The sequence below is a fragment of the Panthera leo genome, chromosome B4 (genome assembly GCF_018350215.1).
Source record: "Panthera leo isolate Ple1 chromosome B4, P.leo_Ple1_pat1.1, whole genome shotgun sequence".
Classification (NCBI taxonomy): Eukaryota; Metazoa; Chordata; class Mammalia; order Carnivora; family Felidae; genus Panthera; species Panthera leo.
In genome coordinates, this window is record NC_056685.1 from 15,431,262 (window position 1) to 15,449,885 (window position 18,624).

General features: G+C 36.7%; 1 protein-coding gene across 2 annotated transcripts in view; it reads right to left on the minus strand.

Moving 5' to 3' along the window:
* CUBN (cubilin) overlaps nucleotides 1-18,624 on the minus strand; it is a 273,247-nt gene that overhangs the window by 94,039 nt on the left and 160,584 nt on the right. For both annotated transcript variants that reach the window (XM_042945004.1, XM_042945005.1), the window contains 4 exons: nucleotides 11,512-11,717; nucleotides 10,424-10,608; nucleotides 8,558-8,750; nucleotides 1,192-1,389 (listed from right to left, as the gene is read on the minus strand). In XM_042945004.1, coding sequence (XP_042800938.1) covers nucleotides 1,192-1,389; nucleotides 8,558-8,750; nucleotides 10,424-10,608; nucleotides 11,512-11,717 — 782 coding nt within the window. The remainder of the gene's footprint in view (nucleotides 1-1,191; nucleotides 1,390-8,557; nucleotides 8,751-10,423; nucleotides 10,609-11,511; nucleotides 11,718-18,624) is intronic.

Sequence of the window (18,624 nt, forward strand, 5' to 3'; positions counted from 1 at the left end):
CTAAATAACACTGAGCCTGCCTTCCTAGTAGCTGCCCCTTCAACTCTGTGCCCCAGATTAACACTTTCCTTGTTATGTCCCCTGTTTGTCTAGGTAGGCATGTGAGGTCGCAATGTCTGTATCTTGTGGTTCTTAGACTTTAGAGACCATCATTATCACCTGGAGGCAGGGACAAGGGTCAAGCGAGAGAGGCACTTGCCTCATGGGCAACATTCACGGAGGTCCCAAAGACCTTAGAAAGCAAGATAAATAATATTTTACTGCAATAGATAAAAACTGAAATTTAATGTAAAATGGTCAAAATATCACCATTTTCAACAAAGACAGAATCCAACCGTGCAGTTTGCATAATCTTGCCTTGCTTTCCTCAACCTAAACGTGGCCCCTGCCTGGAGGGCTTTTTAAATCACAGACCTAAGACCCACTTGGAGAGTTTCTACTTTGGTAGATGTGGGGCGTGGCCATAAGATTGGCATTTCTTCCCTGGTGACACTGATCCTGCTGGTCTGACGACCACACTGGGAGAAACACTGGTCAGAGGACGTGGCTTGCCTCTCCTCCAGCCTTGTGAACCGTGAAGCATGATTTTGTACATGTTGCATATTAGCATTATTCTTATCCCCCATCATGACATAGCCATACCACACCTGTGCATAGAGGAAAACATGAAAAAATATAAGCCCTTAATTCTACCTATTCTACCCAGAGATTCAGTAGACAAAGAGAATTGAATACAAAGAATTATATATCTATAATAATATATATAATAATAATAATAAATATATATAATAATATATAATATATATATATTTTTCACACTGGTATCTTAAGGTCATAGGTATAAAATATCAAAATGTATCTCCAAGACCTTTCAAAAAGAAGGCAGCACCACCTGGAAACTCAGACCATTATTTTCTACTTAAGCCAAAGATAGTATTTTCTCTTAGTAAGATAATGCTGTTCCTGAGATAGTATGTGCATTAGTTTGTTACAGGCAATTTAATATTTGCCTTATGTTCTTCAGAAATTGTAGCCAATTCTGGTATGGGATGCCTTCACTGACCATAATGTCAGGGAACTTCCATACAAAATGGATGGAGGCAGTAAATGAGTATCACTATAACTGAACGTAACTCTGTATGTGTCAAGGTTGAAACTCGTAGTTTTGTGTTTTGCTTAAATGTTTCTCACCATCTCTTATCACAAGTTTGTCATAGTCACATGTTCTGTGAGCTTCGATGTCCAGGGAAAGGATGTTGAGTTCCACGGTAGAATCTGGGGCCTGAATGAGCCACATACAGTCAGCGCTGTTACTGTAGCTTTCGGGCCAGCCTGGGGAGAAAAGAAAGGCTGGCGCATCTCCTGTCCTCAGGAACCCACCACAAGCACCTGTAGAATGAAAAACAACATCTATGAGATACCTCTGACGGAGGAGAATCTAGCCCGTTCATTTTAAAGTGGCAGCTCTGTACCAAAAGGACACAACCAGTTACAACAAAGTTCTCAAAGAAATCTAGAAATATTTTATTAAACCTGCTGACTCACAAAGCTGTGATTTCTGTTCATTTATTTTTTGTGTAAGAAAAACACTGCGTTCTGCTTTTTTCACCATAGCCTTGCCACACGGCCCGTTTATTAGTGTCTTAGTGTCTTTTATTTGTTAAGCACGAAGTTAGTCCACGTAGAAGACCTTCTTTTATTATCATCATTATTATTATTATTAATGTTTCCTCTGTACTTTACCTTTTTTGAGAGAGAGCGAGAGAGAGAGAGAGAGTGCCCAAGCATGAGTTGAGGACGGGCAGAGGGAGAGAGAGAATCTTAAGCAGGCTCCACGCTGAGCATAGAGCCTGACACAGAGCTCAACCTCACGACCATGAGATCATGACCTGAGCCCAAATCAAGAGTTGGATGCTTAACCGACTGAGCCACCCAGGCGTCCCTCCTCTGTATTCTAATCTTTACTTTTTTCAGCATAGCTGTTCACCATGTTATTTATATGTGGGCAATTTTAAAATCATTTTCAAATTAGTAAAATGTATAACAACAGCCTTTCTTCATTTCTTATTAATTTTTTAAACAATTAGCTTCGTTAAAGTATTCTTTGTGTGTCATAAAACGTACCTTTTAACATCTACAATTCAGGGGCTTTTAGTTATAGTTACAAAGTTCTGTAACTATCAGGGCTAATTTTAGAACACTTTCACCATTCCAAAAAGACACTTTATACCAATTACCACTGATTGGCTATTTTCCACTCTACCAGTCCATGGAAACCACTAATTTACTTTCTGTCTCTGTCTATGGATTTGCCCATTCTTGCCATTTCATATACATATAATCGGACAACACGTGGCCTTTTGTGACTAGCTTCATTCACTTAGCATAATGGTTTAAGGTTCATCCGTGGCATATTTCAGTATTTCTTTCATTTTCCTTCATTCTTTTCATTTCCTTGCTTTAGGCCTGTCCAGTACTCCACTGTCTGGATATATCACATTAAGTTTTATCAGTTGTGCGATATTTGGGTTGCTTCTGCTTTTTCACTATTATGAAGAATTCTTCTATGAACATTCAGTTTATACATTTTTATGTGGACTATATGTTTTCAATTCCATCAGGTATATGACTAGGAATGTAATTGCAGGATCATATGGTAACCCTGTGTTTCAATTTTTGAAGAACTGATAAACTGTTTTCCAAAGTGGTTATAACTTTTTATAATTTTACCAGCAATACACAGGGTTCTTATTTTTCCACATCCTTGCCAACCCTTGTTATTGTTTGCTTTTGCCAACCCTTGTTATTGTTATTGATTGATTAAAATCATCCTGGGAATTTTAAATATATATATTTTTTAGTATACCATTTTAATTCACCTGTTCTTTTTTTTTTTTTACTATACATACATACATACATATATTATTTTTATTGAGAGACACACAGAGAGAGAACACGTGCAAGTGGGGAAGGGGCAAAGGAGAAGAATGCAGAGAATCTTAAGCAGGCTCCAGGCTCCGCATTGTGGCCTGACACAGAACTCGGTCCCATGACCGTGAGATCATGACCTGAGCCAAAATCAAGAGTCAGATGCTCAGGGGCACGTGGGTGGCTCAGTTGGTTGGGCGTCCGACTTTGGTTCAGGTCATGATCTCATGGTTCATGAGTTCGAGCCCCACATTGGGCTCTGTGCTGACAGCACAGAGCCTGGAGCCTGCTTCAGATTCTGTGTCTCCCTCTCTCTCTCTGCCCCTGCCCTGCTCACACTGTTTCTGTCTCTCAAAAAAGTGAATAAACATTAAAAAAAAAAAAAAAGAGTCAGATGCTCAACTGACTAAGCCACTCAGGCTCCCCTACTATGTATATTTTTAAGTTATTTTCTCAGTGGTTGTTCTGGCAGTTACAATTTACATCATAATTTGAAACAATGTAGTTTGGGTTAATACTAACTTAATTTGAATGGTACACAAAACTTGGCTCCAATAAAATTCTATTTCCATCCCCATCCTTTGATGCTATTTTTGCCATAAAAATTATACATTTAAACATTACAAATCCATCAACACAGTTTTATAGTCATTGCTTGATACAGTTGTCTTTAAATCAGAGAGCGGGAGAATTACAAACAAAAATGCATTTGCAATGTCTTTATATTTACTTATGTCATTATCTTACTGCATATACTATTTATTAGTTGTCAAGACATGCTATGGTACTTTCATTTCAGTCTAAGGCCTTCCACTAGAATTTCTTTTAGAGTAGATCTGCTGGCAATAAATTCTCTCCATTTTCATTTATCTTGGAGTCTTTGAATTTCTCCTTAGTTTGGAGGATATATGTGCTGGGTATAGACTTTTGACTTTTAATCAACAGTCTTTTTATTTCAATACTTTGAATATGTCATTCCACTGCTGTCTGGCTTTCATGGTTTCTGATGAGAAGCTAGGTGAGGACTTCTTTTACATGATGGATCACTTTTTCCTGGTGCTTTGAAGATGATCCCTTTTTCTCCAGCTTTGATAGTTGGTGACTTATCTAGGTGTAGATTTCAGACAGCTTATCCTATTTGGAGTTTACTGGGATTCTTGGGTGTGTAGAATAATATTTTTCATCAAATTTGGGATTTGGACACTGTATTCAAATATTCTTTGTCCCCCTTTATCTCCCTCCTTTTCTGGGGCTTTCATTGTACATATATTAGTATAATTGATAGTTTCTGAGGCTCTGTACAATTTTTTTCAGTCTTTTTCCTTCTTTCCCATGGACAGGCCAATCTCAATTGACCTATCTGCACGTTCGCTGATTCTTTCTTCTATGTGCTCAAATCTGTAATTGAGCCCATCCAGAGAATTTCAATTATTATACTTTTCAATTCTAACATTTCTAGTTGGTTTTTTTCTTTTCATAATTTCTATCACTTTATTGATAGTCTCTGTTTGGTGATATATTATTCCCATATTTTCTTTCAATTCTTTAGACGTGGTTCCTTTTAAGTTTTCAACACATTTATAATAGCTAACTTAAAGTCTACATGTGTTGGGATATGCCTATAAAGCTCTAGTAGGCAGTTTACAACTCTGCCTCAGTCTTCACTTCCTGCTTACACAGACCCTCAAGATCACATAGAGTTGAGAGATCAGGGCCCTCACGTCCTCTCTTGGACATGTGCACAGTCCTGCACCTGTGTGTGGCTTTCTAAACTTCCAGAAATATGTCAGAGTTTTCCAAAGCTCCCTATGGGTATCTCATTCCCCAGGATTTTCCTTTTACAGTTTTATTCACCCTCTTGTTAGCTGCACCTGGTATTACTGCCACATATAACTGTGATGTTAAACAGTCACCACTGACTGTTTTCTACAAACACCCTGGGGATAGGGCTATGGGCACAGAACAACCGCTGAGGCAGGTCAAATGAAGACAAGTCCTGAGAATGGAGCTTTCCTAGGAAGCTGCCAGATAGGTCAAATAATGGTAATTCCTTAGGAATAGGAGGTTTTCTGTAGCTCTCAACCTGTTCTACTCCTTCCAGTAGTCACTCAACTACTGGTTTTGCAGCAACTATAGTTGAGGATTCTGCGAGGCAACTGTAAAGCTGAGGCAAGGGGAGAGATGGAAATAGGGAGAATTAAGATGCCAGAAAGCTGACTATTTTCCTGAGATTCAGCCATCATTCTTGAATAAACGCTCTTTAGATTGTTGCGAGCTTTGATGAATTTCCAGGGTTCTCAAAAGCTGATCTTGACAATTTTGACAATGTTCTCATTGTTTTCCTGCAGGAATGCTTTTTCAGAGGTCCTCACCCCACCATTCCAGAGGTTTCTGACTTTTATACCAGTACATGTTTGAATCTTACTAGGATCACCAGGAAGTGAGTGCAAACTTTTATGGGACTAGGTCCTAATTCTTGTGTCCTATTTCTACACAGGCTACAGAAGTAAAGAAAAAAAGAGACAAATGAAAGAAATTTTCAAGTGGAAGACTTTAATATTACTCAGGGTCTTCAAATGTTAAGATTTTCCTTTATGTAAAATATTTCTTACCTTGAATTTATAAAAGGCAGTTATCAAACTAACCGACTTGGGGTCATTATTCTTTTTGGTCAAATATTCATTTTCCCTCATTTATAAACACATGCTGACATTGCAATTCCTGATCCTTTTGTGGTTGAGTGAGGTCATTTGACCAGTTTGAGCCAATGAATTATGAGCAAAATAATTTTGTCACTTTTAAGCTGAGCACTTTTGTACTGAGACATGCCAGAGCTCTCCTTCCTCTGGCCATGATCACAGTCAATGTCCCAAACAATGTCAGCTCCAACAGCCTGGGCTATGCAGTGATACTGATGACAAGGCACTTAGTTAATCCAAGAAGAATATGTAACACAAACCAGAAAGAAACTTTATGATTTTTCACCAACTCAGAGTTTGGAATTGTTTGCTATCGCAGCATAACTGATTGTGTCCTGACTGATATGCTGACTAACCTTCTACTCGATGTGTTTAATTTCCTTCAAATGATCCTCATCCACATTAAGCTCAGTTTCCTTTGCTTTCTTTTCTTCTGCCTGTACCACATGCTTTGTCATTAAATAATTTAATTACTAAATTGTTATTTAACTGACATATGAATACTTTGTCTTTCCCAAGTATTTTTAAGCTCCTGGAGAGTTGAGATCAGATCTTTGTCCCTTTACTTAATTGTCTCAGTGTATCTATAGCAAATCCTCAATAAATATTTATTGAATTAAACTAAACATATGCATGTGTAAGAAATGCTGATGGTACAATGTGCAATATATATTTTAAAATGTTAAGCTTTTTACATTTTTTTTTTAGTTTTAATGAATCTTTCAGAATGCGATGCCCCCCATCATCTAGGTAACTAGTAAATTATAAAATTCTCTTATCTTCTTACTTTCACCTTCCCTTGTTCTCAAGGAAAATGAAATTTATGATATAATCACTCATCCACTTAACTCATCTAATTACAGAGCTTAAGTATGAGAAGAAAATTTGTCATTTTTGAGTACTAAATTATATTTGTTGATATAATATTTTCCATGAGTAAGTGGTTCTTTCTCTAACTTGAGATTCGTGGCTATAAAAAAAGCTTAATTCAAGTTTACTTAGAAGAGCTATCCAGAATTAAATGGATAGCTTCAAACTGCATTTGGCAATCTTGCTGATGGTTCTTTGCTCTTAGATAAGTAGATTAATATTTTAAGAAAGAGATTCATATTCAATTTTATGGAAACATCTTGTAAGGGGGGGTGGAAAAAAACATCTCAGAACAGAATATTCTAGGTGCATTAAATGAAAACAAGTATGAATGATACATTAATCAGTTACCTCTGCCAATACAAATTCCCAAGAAGTTAGAAGCAAATAGACTCTAATCTTTTAGGATATATTTAGTCTTAGAACAAGTTCAAAGTTTGAATATTCTTCAATGAGAACCTATGATAATGTGTCTCAATCAAGTACAGCTGATCCTTGAGCAGTGCAGGGCTTAGGGGTGCCAACCCCCAACACAGTAAAAATTCCACATGACTTTAAGTAGCCCATGTGCCCAGCATAGGCTCAAGCTCATGACACTGTGATTAAGAGCCTCATGCTCTACTGACTGAGCCAGCAGGTTCCCCCAAAATCCATGTAACTTTTGACTCCCCCAGAACTTTATTACTAATCGTCTACCATTGACCAGAAGTCTTACAGATAACAGTCAATTAACACATATTTTGTATGTTACATGTATTACATGCTATAGTCTTATAATAAAGTAAGCTAGCTAGAGAAAAGAAAATGCTGAGAAAATTGTAAGGAAAAGAGGGGCGCCTGGGTGGCTCATTCGGTTAAGCGTCTGACTTCAGCTCAGGTCATGATCTCATGGTTCGCAAGTTCAAGCCCCACATCCGGCTCTGTGCTGACAGCTCAGAGCCTGGAGCCTGCTCCAGATGCTGTGTCTCCCTCTCTCTCTGCTCCTCACCAGCTCACACTGTCTCTCTCTTTCTCTTTCTCTCAAAAATAAGTAAATGTTAAAAAAAAAAATTTTAAATAAGGAAAAGAAAACACATTTACAGTACTGAACTGTGTTTATCGAAAAAATTCTCATATAAGATTTTTTCAATCGCCTTCATTTCAAACTTGTGTTGTTCAAGGGTCAACTGTATACCAAGGTTGGCAATATCCCCCAAACTGGGCTGTCAGACTTCTATGACAACCCATAAAAGCCATTCAAAATTGTTTAAATAAAATTTTAAGGAAAAATCAGTCTCCCCAAACACTGCTTACCAAGGGAATTAAGGATGTCTTAAACATAGTCAAATAAAAGTTTAACAATTAGGCTAATTTTACCTTAAAACATGAGTTTATGACCAACTAAGGAGAAAGTGAAGCATTTCCGAAGGCACATTTAAAATGAAATCTAGAAAAGGGGTGCCTGGGTGGCTCAATTGGTTGAGCTTCCCACCTTAGCTCAGGTCATGATCTCATGGTTTTGTGAGTTCCAGCCCTGAATCGGGCCCTCTGCTTTCAGCACAGAGCCTGCTTCAAATCTCTCTGCCCCTCCCCCACTCACTCACTCTCTCAAAAATGAAAATAAACATTTTTTTAAAAACTTAAAAAAAGTGAAATCTAGAGGAAAAACAGTTACTTCTGTCTTCTAGCTGACCCATAATATTGTGTGTGTGTGTGTGTGTGTGTGTGTGTGTGTGTGTGTGCATGCAGAGCATTTACAAATCAAATTTTCAGAGATCTCTAAAGGAGTCTCTAGAAGTTATAAGTAGAATGCCTCATGGATATCAAACCCCTAATTAATATAAAAAATATAATGGGAAAAATATAAAAAAACCACAAATGTACAGTTTTTACAAAAGGCCGTATTTATGAAATTAAAAGAACACCTGATATATATGGAGGGTTTTAGGGCTGCACTTATTCTTAGTAATTTACATATTTGCCACCTATTAAGGGAAGGCCCTTTGAAACCTATTATGGGAAGGCCCATGCAGTGAAACCCAAAAACAGAATTTTATTTATTACCATTTGGTAATACGTACCTGGAGCAATCGTAGGGGAAGGTCCAACAGAGACATTCATTGCAAACCACTCCAGAAGGAATCCTTTCCCTGAGATTGAAGAGTCAGAAGAAAACTGAAATGTCAAGGAATTTCTAGAGGAGCTAAAAGATTTGGTCTGGGTACCACAGTAAGTTCCAATTAGGCGGGAATAAACACCAAGCCCATCGTAAATCTGCATGTAAAAAAAAAAAAAAAAAAGATAATACAGCACTGAATTCAAGTAATTACCTCTATTTTTCTTCATAAAAAAGAAAACTAAAAGGTTGCCTTGTTATTATAATTTCATCATAATGAAAAAAATAAACAAGTAAACACCCTATGTCAGTTGAAATAGAAAGCACCATTAAATATAAAATATGACTGCAAAACATTTTAAGTGTTTTAAAATAATTTCATCTTTGCTGCAGAATTATATGAATTCATAAGCTGTATGCAATATAACTCATTATTTGATCTACGGTAAAATTTAGGGGTGGAAAATTAGGAATCAAGATAGTTGTACGACAATAGAATTTATTGAATGTGCTTTGGGGCCTCAAAGGAAGGAATTAAAAAGTAACAGAAAAAGCAACAAGAAGAAGGAAAGGTTTAAACAGACAGGTGTCGGAAAGTAGCATTAATGACAACAAAAGAGTGACAGCTTGCGAGGGCTCAACACACATTCAAATCAATTATTTTTTTTCATTTGGTTGAAAATATGAAGTTACCTATTTAGAGACATATTTTTATAGTTACAAACACATAGCACGGAGCACATTGTTTTTTTCGGCACATGTGAAAAAATGCCATCCAACCGTATTTCCTATCCTTCACTTCATTTTGTAAATAATTTGGAACAAGTTCATTGAAATTGTTATAAATTTCTCTGCCGAAGCTATGAGATAAGCTGTTTTTCAAACTATGTAATAATGATTTCCACACATCCGAAGCACCTTTAGGTACTGAACTCTAGGTGAGGCCCTGCAGACCCAAGATGAATAAAATGGAATCCTGGCCTTTGAGAATCTGATAACATAGTTAAACTCACAGAAGGAGAAAGTAGACTGATGGTTCCCAGGGGCTGGGGAGAGAGGGAAATGGGGAAATGTTGGTCAAAGGTTACAAAGTTTCAGTTATGCAAGATGAATAATTCTGGAGATCTAATGTGCAGCAATGTGACTACAGTTAATACTGAAATATATCGTACTGTTTCTGTATTATATACTTGACATTTGCTAAGAGGGTACATCTTAAATATTCTTTCACACACACAGACATATACGCACACAAAATCCAAATGATAACCATGCAAGGTGATACAAGTATTAATTAGCTTGACTGTAACAATTATTTCACAATGTGTACATAGGTTACAATATCAAGTTGTACATCTTAAATATACCCAATATTTATTTGTCGAATATACCTGAATAAAGCTAAAAAAAGAAAAAAGAATGTGACAGTGTTTTTGAAACTGATGCAGTAACCAAAATCTGGATGGCAATAACCACCACAATTTTATATTTATTTATTTAAAAATGATCCTTCAAACTTTTAACACTCTAACATAAGAATACACAAGAAAATGAGATATGAGAGAGAATACTTAACTAAGATATACATATACACATAGACAAAGCCCAAGAGGTAAATTACAATAATGCTAAAAATAAAACTTAGAGAATCCAAAGATAATGAATATAATGACAGAATTACCTTTTCATAGGTAATCTAGAAGAGGTAATCATGATCCAGGGAGGCCACCCCATGTGATTTACAAATGCTTCAACTGACATTAACTTGATTTGTTTTTGCAAATAGAAATTCACCAAAATTTACTAACACTGATTGCCCTTGGATACTCACCCTTAATTTGTCATAATAGCAGTTTTGAGTTGCTTCAATGTCTATCTCCAAGATTCTACCATGGATAACTTGAGACGCATCCACATTTACTATCCATTGGTAATCAGAGTTGTGGGGGTAATGTCCAGGCCATAAGGGAGAGGCGACTTTCCCATGAGTTCCCACAATATTATCATTGCCAAATACTAGGAGGGAAAACAGAGCAGTAAATCAGAAGTACTTAGAATAGCTCTTTAATCAAATGAAAGAAACAAAAGGCAAGGGGTGTTGAAAAGGATGGACTTTTAATTGGCTGTGATTTCTATTCTGAACACTGGAAGAAATATTGCTTCCCTTTTGATTTCTGTACTATCTACTAATTCCTTGGAGAACAGTGATTTTGCGAATGGAATTTCATCTCCTAAGAAGGTGGCATGGTGTGAAAAGAGGAGATAACTTCTCATGTGAAAAGGGGTTCCCAGACCCCAGGAGACCTGATGACAAGTGAAGGGGTATTACCAGGCTCATTCTCTATTTTGTTTACCTATTTTCCTTTTTACAAAAGAATGGGACATGTTTTCAAATTTTTGGCAAGAGAAACAGGCATATTGGAATGCCGTGAAAAACAGCTAATTATGGAAAAGTCAAGTTAGAAAATAAAAATATTAACATTATATTCTATTAGAAGAAAACCCTGTTGTTATAATATCTGAGCACTTAATTCAATCCTAAAATATACTCAGTGTTTTGAATTTGAAGAATAGAGAGTTTGTGACTTCAAACGAAATACCCTTGGTATCAATATGCTCAACCTGAACTAAATACGTTAGAAGGTTCTAACAAAATATCATGTAAAAAGTTTAATATAACATTAGGTAGAAACGAGCTTAAAACGATTACTAGAGCCACTCTCCCTTGCTCCTGGTGGGCCATGCACATGTAATTTAGTTTTTATAATATATTTTAAAATGAAGTAATTCCACAAATACAACAAATCTAGGAGAATAGAGTTCAGGATTCTTCACTTACTACATTACTAAAAAATTTGTTATCCTTTCTAGTTTGTAGGATGTTCTCTGGAAACCATCGATAAAAGAGAAGCAACTTACTGTTAGTAAATGTGGCTTGGAAGCCTATGCCACTGCCTGAGCCATCGGAGACAAATCGGATCCACAGTCTGTGCCCAACAATGGATGAATAATTGAGGGGGAGGACATTTCCACAATATCGCCCCACCAAAGTACCAGTGGCGTTTCCTTCGCGGATCTCCACAAAATCCCTGTTACAGTCCTGAGAATCCTCCAACTGGAAAGTTCTAATTTGAAAAGAGAGAGAGAGAGAGAGAGAGAGAGAGAGAGAGAGAGAGAGAGTGAGTTTTGGAGGATTAAACTGATAGAATAAGCTTTGAGATTATCCCGAAACACCTGCTGGTTTCTTTATAACTGTTCTTTATAAAACTTTAACTTTAATCACGTTATCTTTGAGCCAACTCCAAAAATTTCTTTTCCCCAAATTTGCTGAAATGCCTGTTGCAGAGATGCAAAGATTAATACACGGCCTTCAAGGACTTTTCTTTCTAGGGGGAAAGATTGGGCAGGAATACAGGACAAGACACATTATAAGGTAGAATATCATAAAGTGCCCTCGGAGCTAGAAGCGTTCGAAGATTCGGAGGCAGACGCCTCACATCGGATTGTGAGGCTCAGTCACAGCTTAACAGAGAGATTGTTTCTGAGATGGAAATATAAACATTAGCTGGACTTAAGGTACAGAAATGGTGAGCACAAAACGCATGTCGATAAGAGCACATACACAGAAAAAGGGTGAGGCTTATTTAGAAATCTGTGAGAGTTCTAGTTTGGTTAGAACATTGAGTACTTTTAAGAAAACATTAGGAGACACAGCTGAAGCAGTATCATGGGCTAATTTTGCCAGAGCTTAAGTGACAAAGGCATCTGTACTTAATTTCTGAAGAGGTAGGCGAAATATGGGATTTGTAACAATAGAGGCTAGAGTTCGGAAATGCGGCCTATTCAACTTGTATTATAATCTGCAGTTATGATGATATGGGAGAATGAAAGACAGGAAAAACATCTACTCAATGATTGCCACAGATAACATATAGAGTCTGGAACATGTAAGTGTTAAATGAATGCTTTCAGAATGTAGCTTTAGTGCTTTATAAACTTGGACATAATCAAGACGGTGTGAGGGGGGCCTGTGGGGTGCAGTCAGTTAAGCACCCAACTCTTGATCTCGGCTCAGGGCATGATCTCACAGTTCATGAGTTTGAGCCATGCGTTTGGACTCTGCACTGATGGCACAGAGTTTGTTTGGGATTCCGTCTCTCCTCTCTGCCCCTACCCTGCTTATGCTCATTTCTCTCTCTCTCTCTCTCTCTCTCTCTCTCAAAATAAATACACTTTAAAAAATTGTTAAAAATCAAGATAGTGTGGTATTAGTGCAAGGGTAGACAAAGAGTTGAATGGAACAAAAGAGAAAGTCCAGAGAAGAACCCACCAATACAGCCCAATCCACGCTGCCAACATAATTCAATGGGGAAAAGAAAGTCATTTTAACACGTGGTGTTTCAATTACTGAATATCCTTATAGAGGGAAGAAAAGACAAAAAATCCTCAACCTCTACTTCTCTCCACACACAGAAAGTAATTTAATATTCCTCCTAGATATACACATAAAAGCTAGAACCATAAGCTCCTAGAATAAAACAGAGAATATCTTTACAACCTTGGGGAAGGCATATATTCCTTAGATATAATGCAAAAGGCATTACCCATAGGATTTAAAAAATTAATAATTTGACTTCATCAAAAATTAAAATTTCTCATTAAAGACATGACGAAGAAAATGAATAGGCAGGTTACAGACTGTGTAGGGGGAAGAAGAGATCATTACAAAACATATATCTAACAAGGGACTCATCTCTGGAATATAAAAGGAATTCCTACCAAAAAAAAAAACATGAAAAAAACAAATCACCAAGTTAAAAATGACAAGAGATTTGAACAGACACTTCAACAAAAGTTGAGTGAATAGCTGATGAGAATGTCCAAAATATTTGATGTCATTAGTCACCAGAACAGTGTAAATTAACTATCACAGTAAGCTATCATTTTATACCCTTCAGAATGGCTAAACTAGAAAAGACTGACAAGATCAAATGTTTGGCAAGCATATACAGCAACCGGAAGTCTCATGTGTTTCTGGTGGGAATGTATACTGATAGAACCACTCTGAATAATTATTTGGCAGTTTCTTGTAATACTAAATATACATCCAGTTAATGCCCCGGAACTTCCTCTCCAAGATATTTACCCAAGAGAAATAAAAAATGCAAGAGCATACTAGTATCCTGAATATAAAAGATCTCTTACAACTCAAAAATAAAAAGACAACTCAAGTAATAGCAAAAGAACTGAAAATGCAGTGCCCCAAAGAAGATATATTATGAATGGCCAATAAGAACATGAAAAAATGCTCAGTCACTAGTTATTAGAGAAATGCAAAGGGAGCCTACAATAAGGTAACACTTCACCCCCATTAGGATGGCTATTATTTAAAAAATGGAAAATAACAAATGGTGATGAGGATGTTGAGAAATTGGAACTCTCAGGCATTGTAGGAATGTAAAATAGAGCAGCCACTGTAGAAAACAATTTGGCGATTCTTCAAAAAGTTAAGCATGGAATTACCATATTCTACTTTTAGGTATGTACCAAATTCTACTTTTAGGTATATACCCAAAGAAATTAAAAGCACGGGCTGAAACTAACATTTGTATATCAATATTTATAAAAGCATTATTCACAATAGCCAAAAGCTGGAAACGACTCAAATGTCCATCGGTAGATGAATGGAGAAACAAAATGGATAAACAAAAATGTATAAACAAATGACTGGACAAACAAAGCTATATATAGTTATATAATTATATATATTATATATAAATAAAATTACACATAGTTATATATAATTTGATATATAAAATGTTGATAAACAAAACAAGATACAGCTATGCATTTATCTATCTATATATAAAATCACATTTTATATACACACTGGATGATTCAGCCTTGAAACAGAATGAAATTTTGATACATGCTGCAACATACATGAACACTAAAAACATTATGCTCAGTGAAATAAGCCAGACACAAAAGGACATGTATGATTCTACTTCAATGTGAAAACTAGAATAGAGAAATTTGTAGATTCAGGAAGTAGGATAGTTTACCGACGGTTGGGGACAGGGAGTTATGTTTAAGGAGTATAGAGTTTGTTTAGTATGATGGAAAAGTCTCAGAAAAGGATGATAGTGATGATTGCACAGAATTGTAAACGTATCTTATGTCACAATAAGCTGAAGAAAAAAAAACAAAAACAAAAATAAAAAAAAGAAACACCTAAAAAAAAATCAGTATTTAAAGTTGCCCACAGATGACACAAAACAGAAATCTGTGCCCAGATGATTTTCTGGGGGAATTTCAAAGCTTCAATGAAATCAATAGCCCAACCTCAATGTTAGGCAAACTGTAACAACGCATAGAAAGGAGTCTCCAGCATTTCAAGGTTAGTATAATCTTGAGAACAAAACCAGTCAAGGGAAGCCAAAGAAAGAAAAGTATAGGTCAACCTCACTTAACGATATAGATGAAAAATCCTAAATAAAATATAAGCAGCATGGATCCATCAGTTTGTAAAATATATAAATCTAATCAAGTTGGACTAATAATGCTTTAAGATTAGAAGACCTAGGGGTGCCTGGGTGGCTCAGTTGGTTAAGTGTTCAACTCTTGATTTCGGCTCAGGTCATGATCTCATGGTTTGTGAGTTCGAGCTCTGTGTCAGGCTCTGCACCAAAAGTATGGAGCCTGCTTGGGATTCTCTCTCTCCCTTTCTCTGCCTTGCCTCTGCTCATTCGCTCCCTCCCTCTCTCTCTCTCTCTAAAAATAAATAAATAAGGGGCACCTGGGTGGTTCAGTTGGTTAAGCGGCCGACTTCAGCTCAGGTCATGATCTCACAGTCTATGAGTTCGAGCCCCACGTCGGGCTCTGTGCTGACAGCTCAGAGTCTGCAGCCTACTTCGGATTCTGTGTCTCCCTCTCTGTCTGCCCCTCCTCCACTCATGCTCTGTTTCTCTCCCAAAAATAAGTGAACATTAAAAATAAGTAAGTAAATAAATAAATAAATAAATAAATAAATAAATAAAACTTTAAACAATTTTTTAAAAAGATTAGAAGGTCTATAAGAAAATTCACACCACACAAACACACACACACACACACACACACACACACATGCACACACACACACTTAACAAAGATAGATGCAAAATATATTAAGAGAGAACCCATGACAATTGCAGGAAAACATTGGATAAAACTCAACACCCACTCATCATAAATAGTCAGAAAATTAGGAATAGAAGGAAATTTTCCAAATGGGATGACAAACGTCTACCAATGCCTGCAGCAAATATACTTAGAAGTAAAAATTTCAAAGCATTTCCTTTGAATCAGAAACAACACAAGGGAGCCTGCTCTCATCACTTTGTTCCTCATTACACTACAGTGTTTTCCAGAGAGACAAGACAAGGAAACGGGGGAAAGGTTGTAAGGATTGGAAAAGAAGAGCTATAAGTTAATATTTAGGAGAGCTCATTCACTGATAAATACTTATTGTGCACCTTAATGTGTGAGGTCCTCTTCTCGGCACTAAATATACAGCAGTAGAAAAGAAAGAAGAAAATCTGTGTTATTCTAGAGAATACAATGGTGGCTGGATAAGACATACAGAAATCGGTAGGGATTCCTTATACCAGCAACAAAAAATTTAGAAACTGCAACTTAGTTAACACCTACTCAACAATTTTTACTGTCTTCCATGTTGCCAGACATTGTGGGGTAGGACGGTGAAGAACATAGAGAATTTTCCGCCCTTTTGGGAGCTTCTATTCAAGAAGGAGAGATAGATAATAAATAAGTAGACATATAAGGAGGTAGTGAACAATTCTAGGAGGAAAAATTAATTTGAGGTGTTATTTTTGGTAAAGTGGCCAGGTTATGTCTGTAAATTTTAACTGGATTCCCTTTGCAGTAGCAGCAGCCAAAAAGAGGTGTCTAGCGATAAGAGCTCTATTTTTAAAAATGTGAAAGTTTAACAAAGAACATAAAAGAAGAACACAATAAATGCAGAGATATTCCAAATTCAAGAATATGAAGAGTCAATAAAGATACTCCCGAAAATTAATGTATAAATTCAGTGTAATTCCAGTCCAGTCAACAAGTAGGATTCCATTTCTATAAAACATAAAACAGAAAGCAATACTATGTAGTGTGTATGGAGATTTATACATGCTACTCATATTATTACATATGTAATTTAGTGTATATATAGAAAAACAAAGCTATAAAATTATGAAAACACGCATGAAAGTGATACATATGCAATTCAAGATACAGGGTAACTCCATGATGAGTAAGTAAGGGGGACTTTTGCTACCCTGCAACATTTTATTTATTTAAAATTAATTTTTAAAGAAAAAAAAGTAACGGTTAAAAACTGTAGAGAAAGTGTATGCAAACTATTCTTTTTCCAGAAGTAATTGGAAGGAGTTTTTCCTGAGAAGAGGAAAGACAAGATAAAAAGGAGAAAGAATAACCTGGAAAGACTATAGAGGAGAAACTGCCAGAAAGGGGGGGAAAAAGTCACAAGAATAGAAAACTTCCTTCTCTATTGTGTGTACTTTTCAGTCAACACTCAACATTTTGTGTTACAAGATTTCACATGACGGTAAGTAGAGGGTTCTCCTGGGACTCTATCTCAGCTAATGGATTAGAGTGACAGAGAACCAGCCTGGAGGTTCTGGGCACCTCAAGCCCTTCTATGGGACCAGTGTATCAGGCACACCTCTGAGCATTCGCTACCAGGATGCTGGAACAAAGAAGTCAGATTTGCTCTACCACTGCTTCTCAAGCCAGATGCTAGCATTGGTAGGTCTCTAGCCAGACCAACAGTGAAGCTGTCGCTCTCACAATCCTACCAAGGTGAGGTACTACAATATAGATCATCTGTATCTATATTCTAGACACAGCTTTAGCAGCAAGCTATGACCCGTCACTGAATAGCAGAAGAAATCAAGAAAAATCCACATCAAGCTAACCCAACTCCACATTTGCCCTTAGGCCCATTGTCTTGCTTGACAATTCATTCTTTGTAATACAAAGCTTCTATCCACAATCATTTCTGGCAAGGAATCATTCTGAATCCATCTTTAGGATGACTGCCATGTTTAGCACTTAAATTCAGGCTCGGTGTTATTACCCATAATATCATCAACAATGTGAAATATGCTAAAACTGTTTGGTTTTGGGTTTGCTTCCCCGAAAGTAAGAAGAGAAGAAAGAGATCATTTTCCTCAGCAGGCGGTTTACATGAAATTGAATCTAAACCTTTCTACTAAAGGCAATCTGTGGTCCAGCAGCACCCGCACTGCCTGAGAACTTGCTGAAATGAAGAATCGGAACCCACCAACCAACTAAACCAGAATGTGGGTTTTCGCAAGATCCCAGGTGACTGGTGTGTACATTTCAGTAAGGTCCAACTGTCCAGGAGATTACTAAGTGGAGGTCTTTTCTGTTTGAGTGCCATACTGGTGCCATCAGTGACAAATTACAGAAAAGACATTTGGTCAGAAATGATGGCAGGATGATGCCTATAAGAGTCAAATTAAACTTCTAAAAAAGCTTATTGTTTTCTTGGAAGTCTTTGTTTTAGGCCGGTACATTTTATAAGCAAATCTACCCTCTTTCCAAATACTTTGGCTGAAATCTGTTAGTAAAAATATGATGTGGAACAAAAATAGTACAATCGCTGTTTCTCATTATCCCATTTTGATTCTTGAACCAAGATCAGTCACTTTCTAAAAGTACTCTGCAAGCATAAAATATATTTTCTGTTAATTCCTTTAAATATCTGTTTTACAAAAAAACTCCTTTTTAGATTCTATTTCTCCCTCCTCCTTTTCGTTACAGATTCAACCATAATTTCTCCGGTTTTTCTCCCTATTCAATTTCACCACAGGGTCCACAATCCAAACCCCATGATTTTGAACTTGACGTATTCCATATGCTTCTCACACAACCCCAGGGAATGTTTCCAAGCACCCATCTGGATACAGTTTAGACCAGGGCAGAAATAAC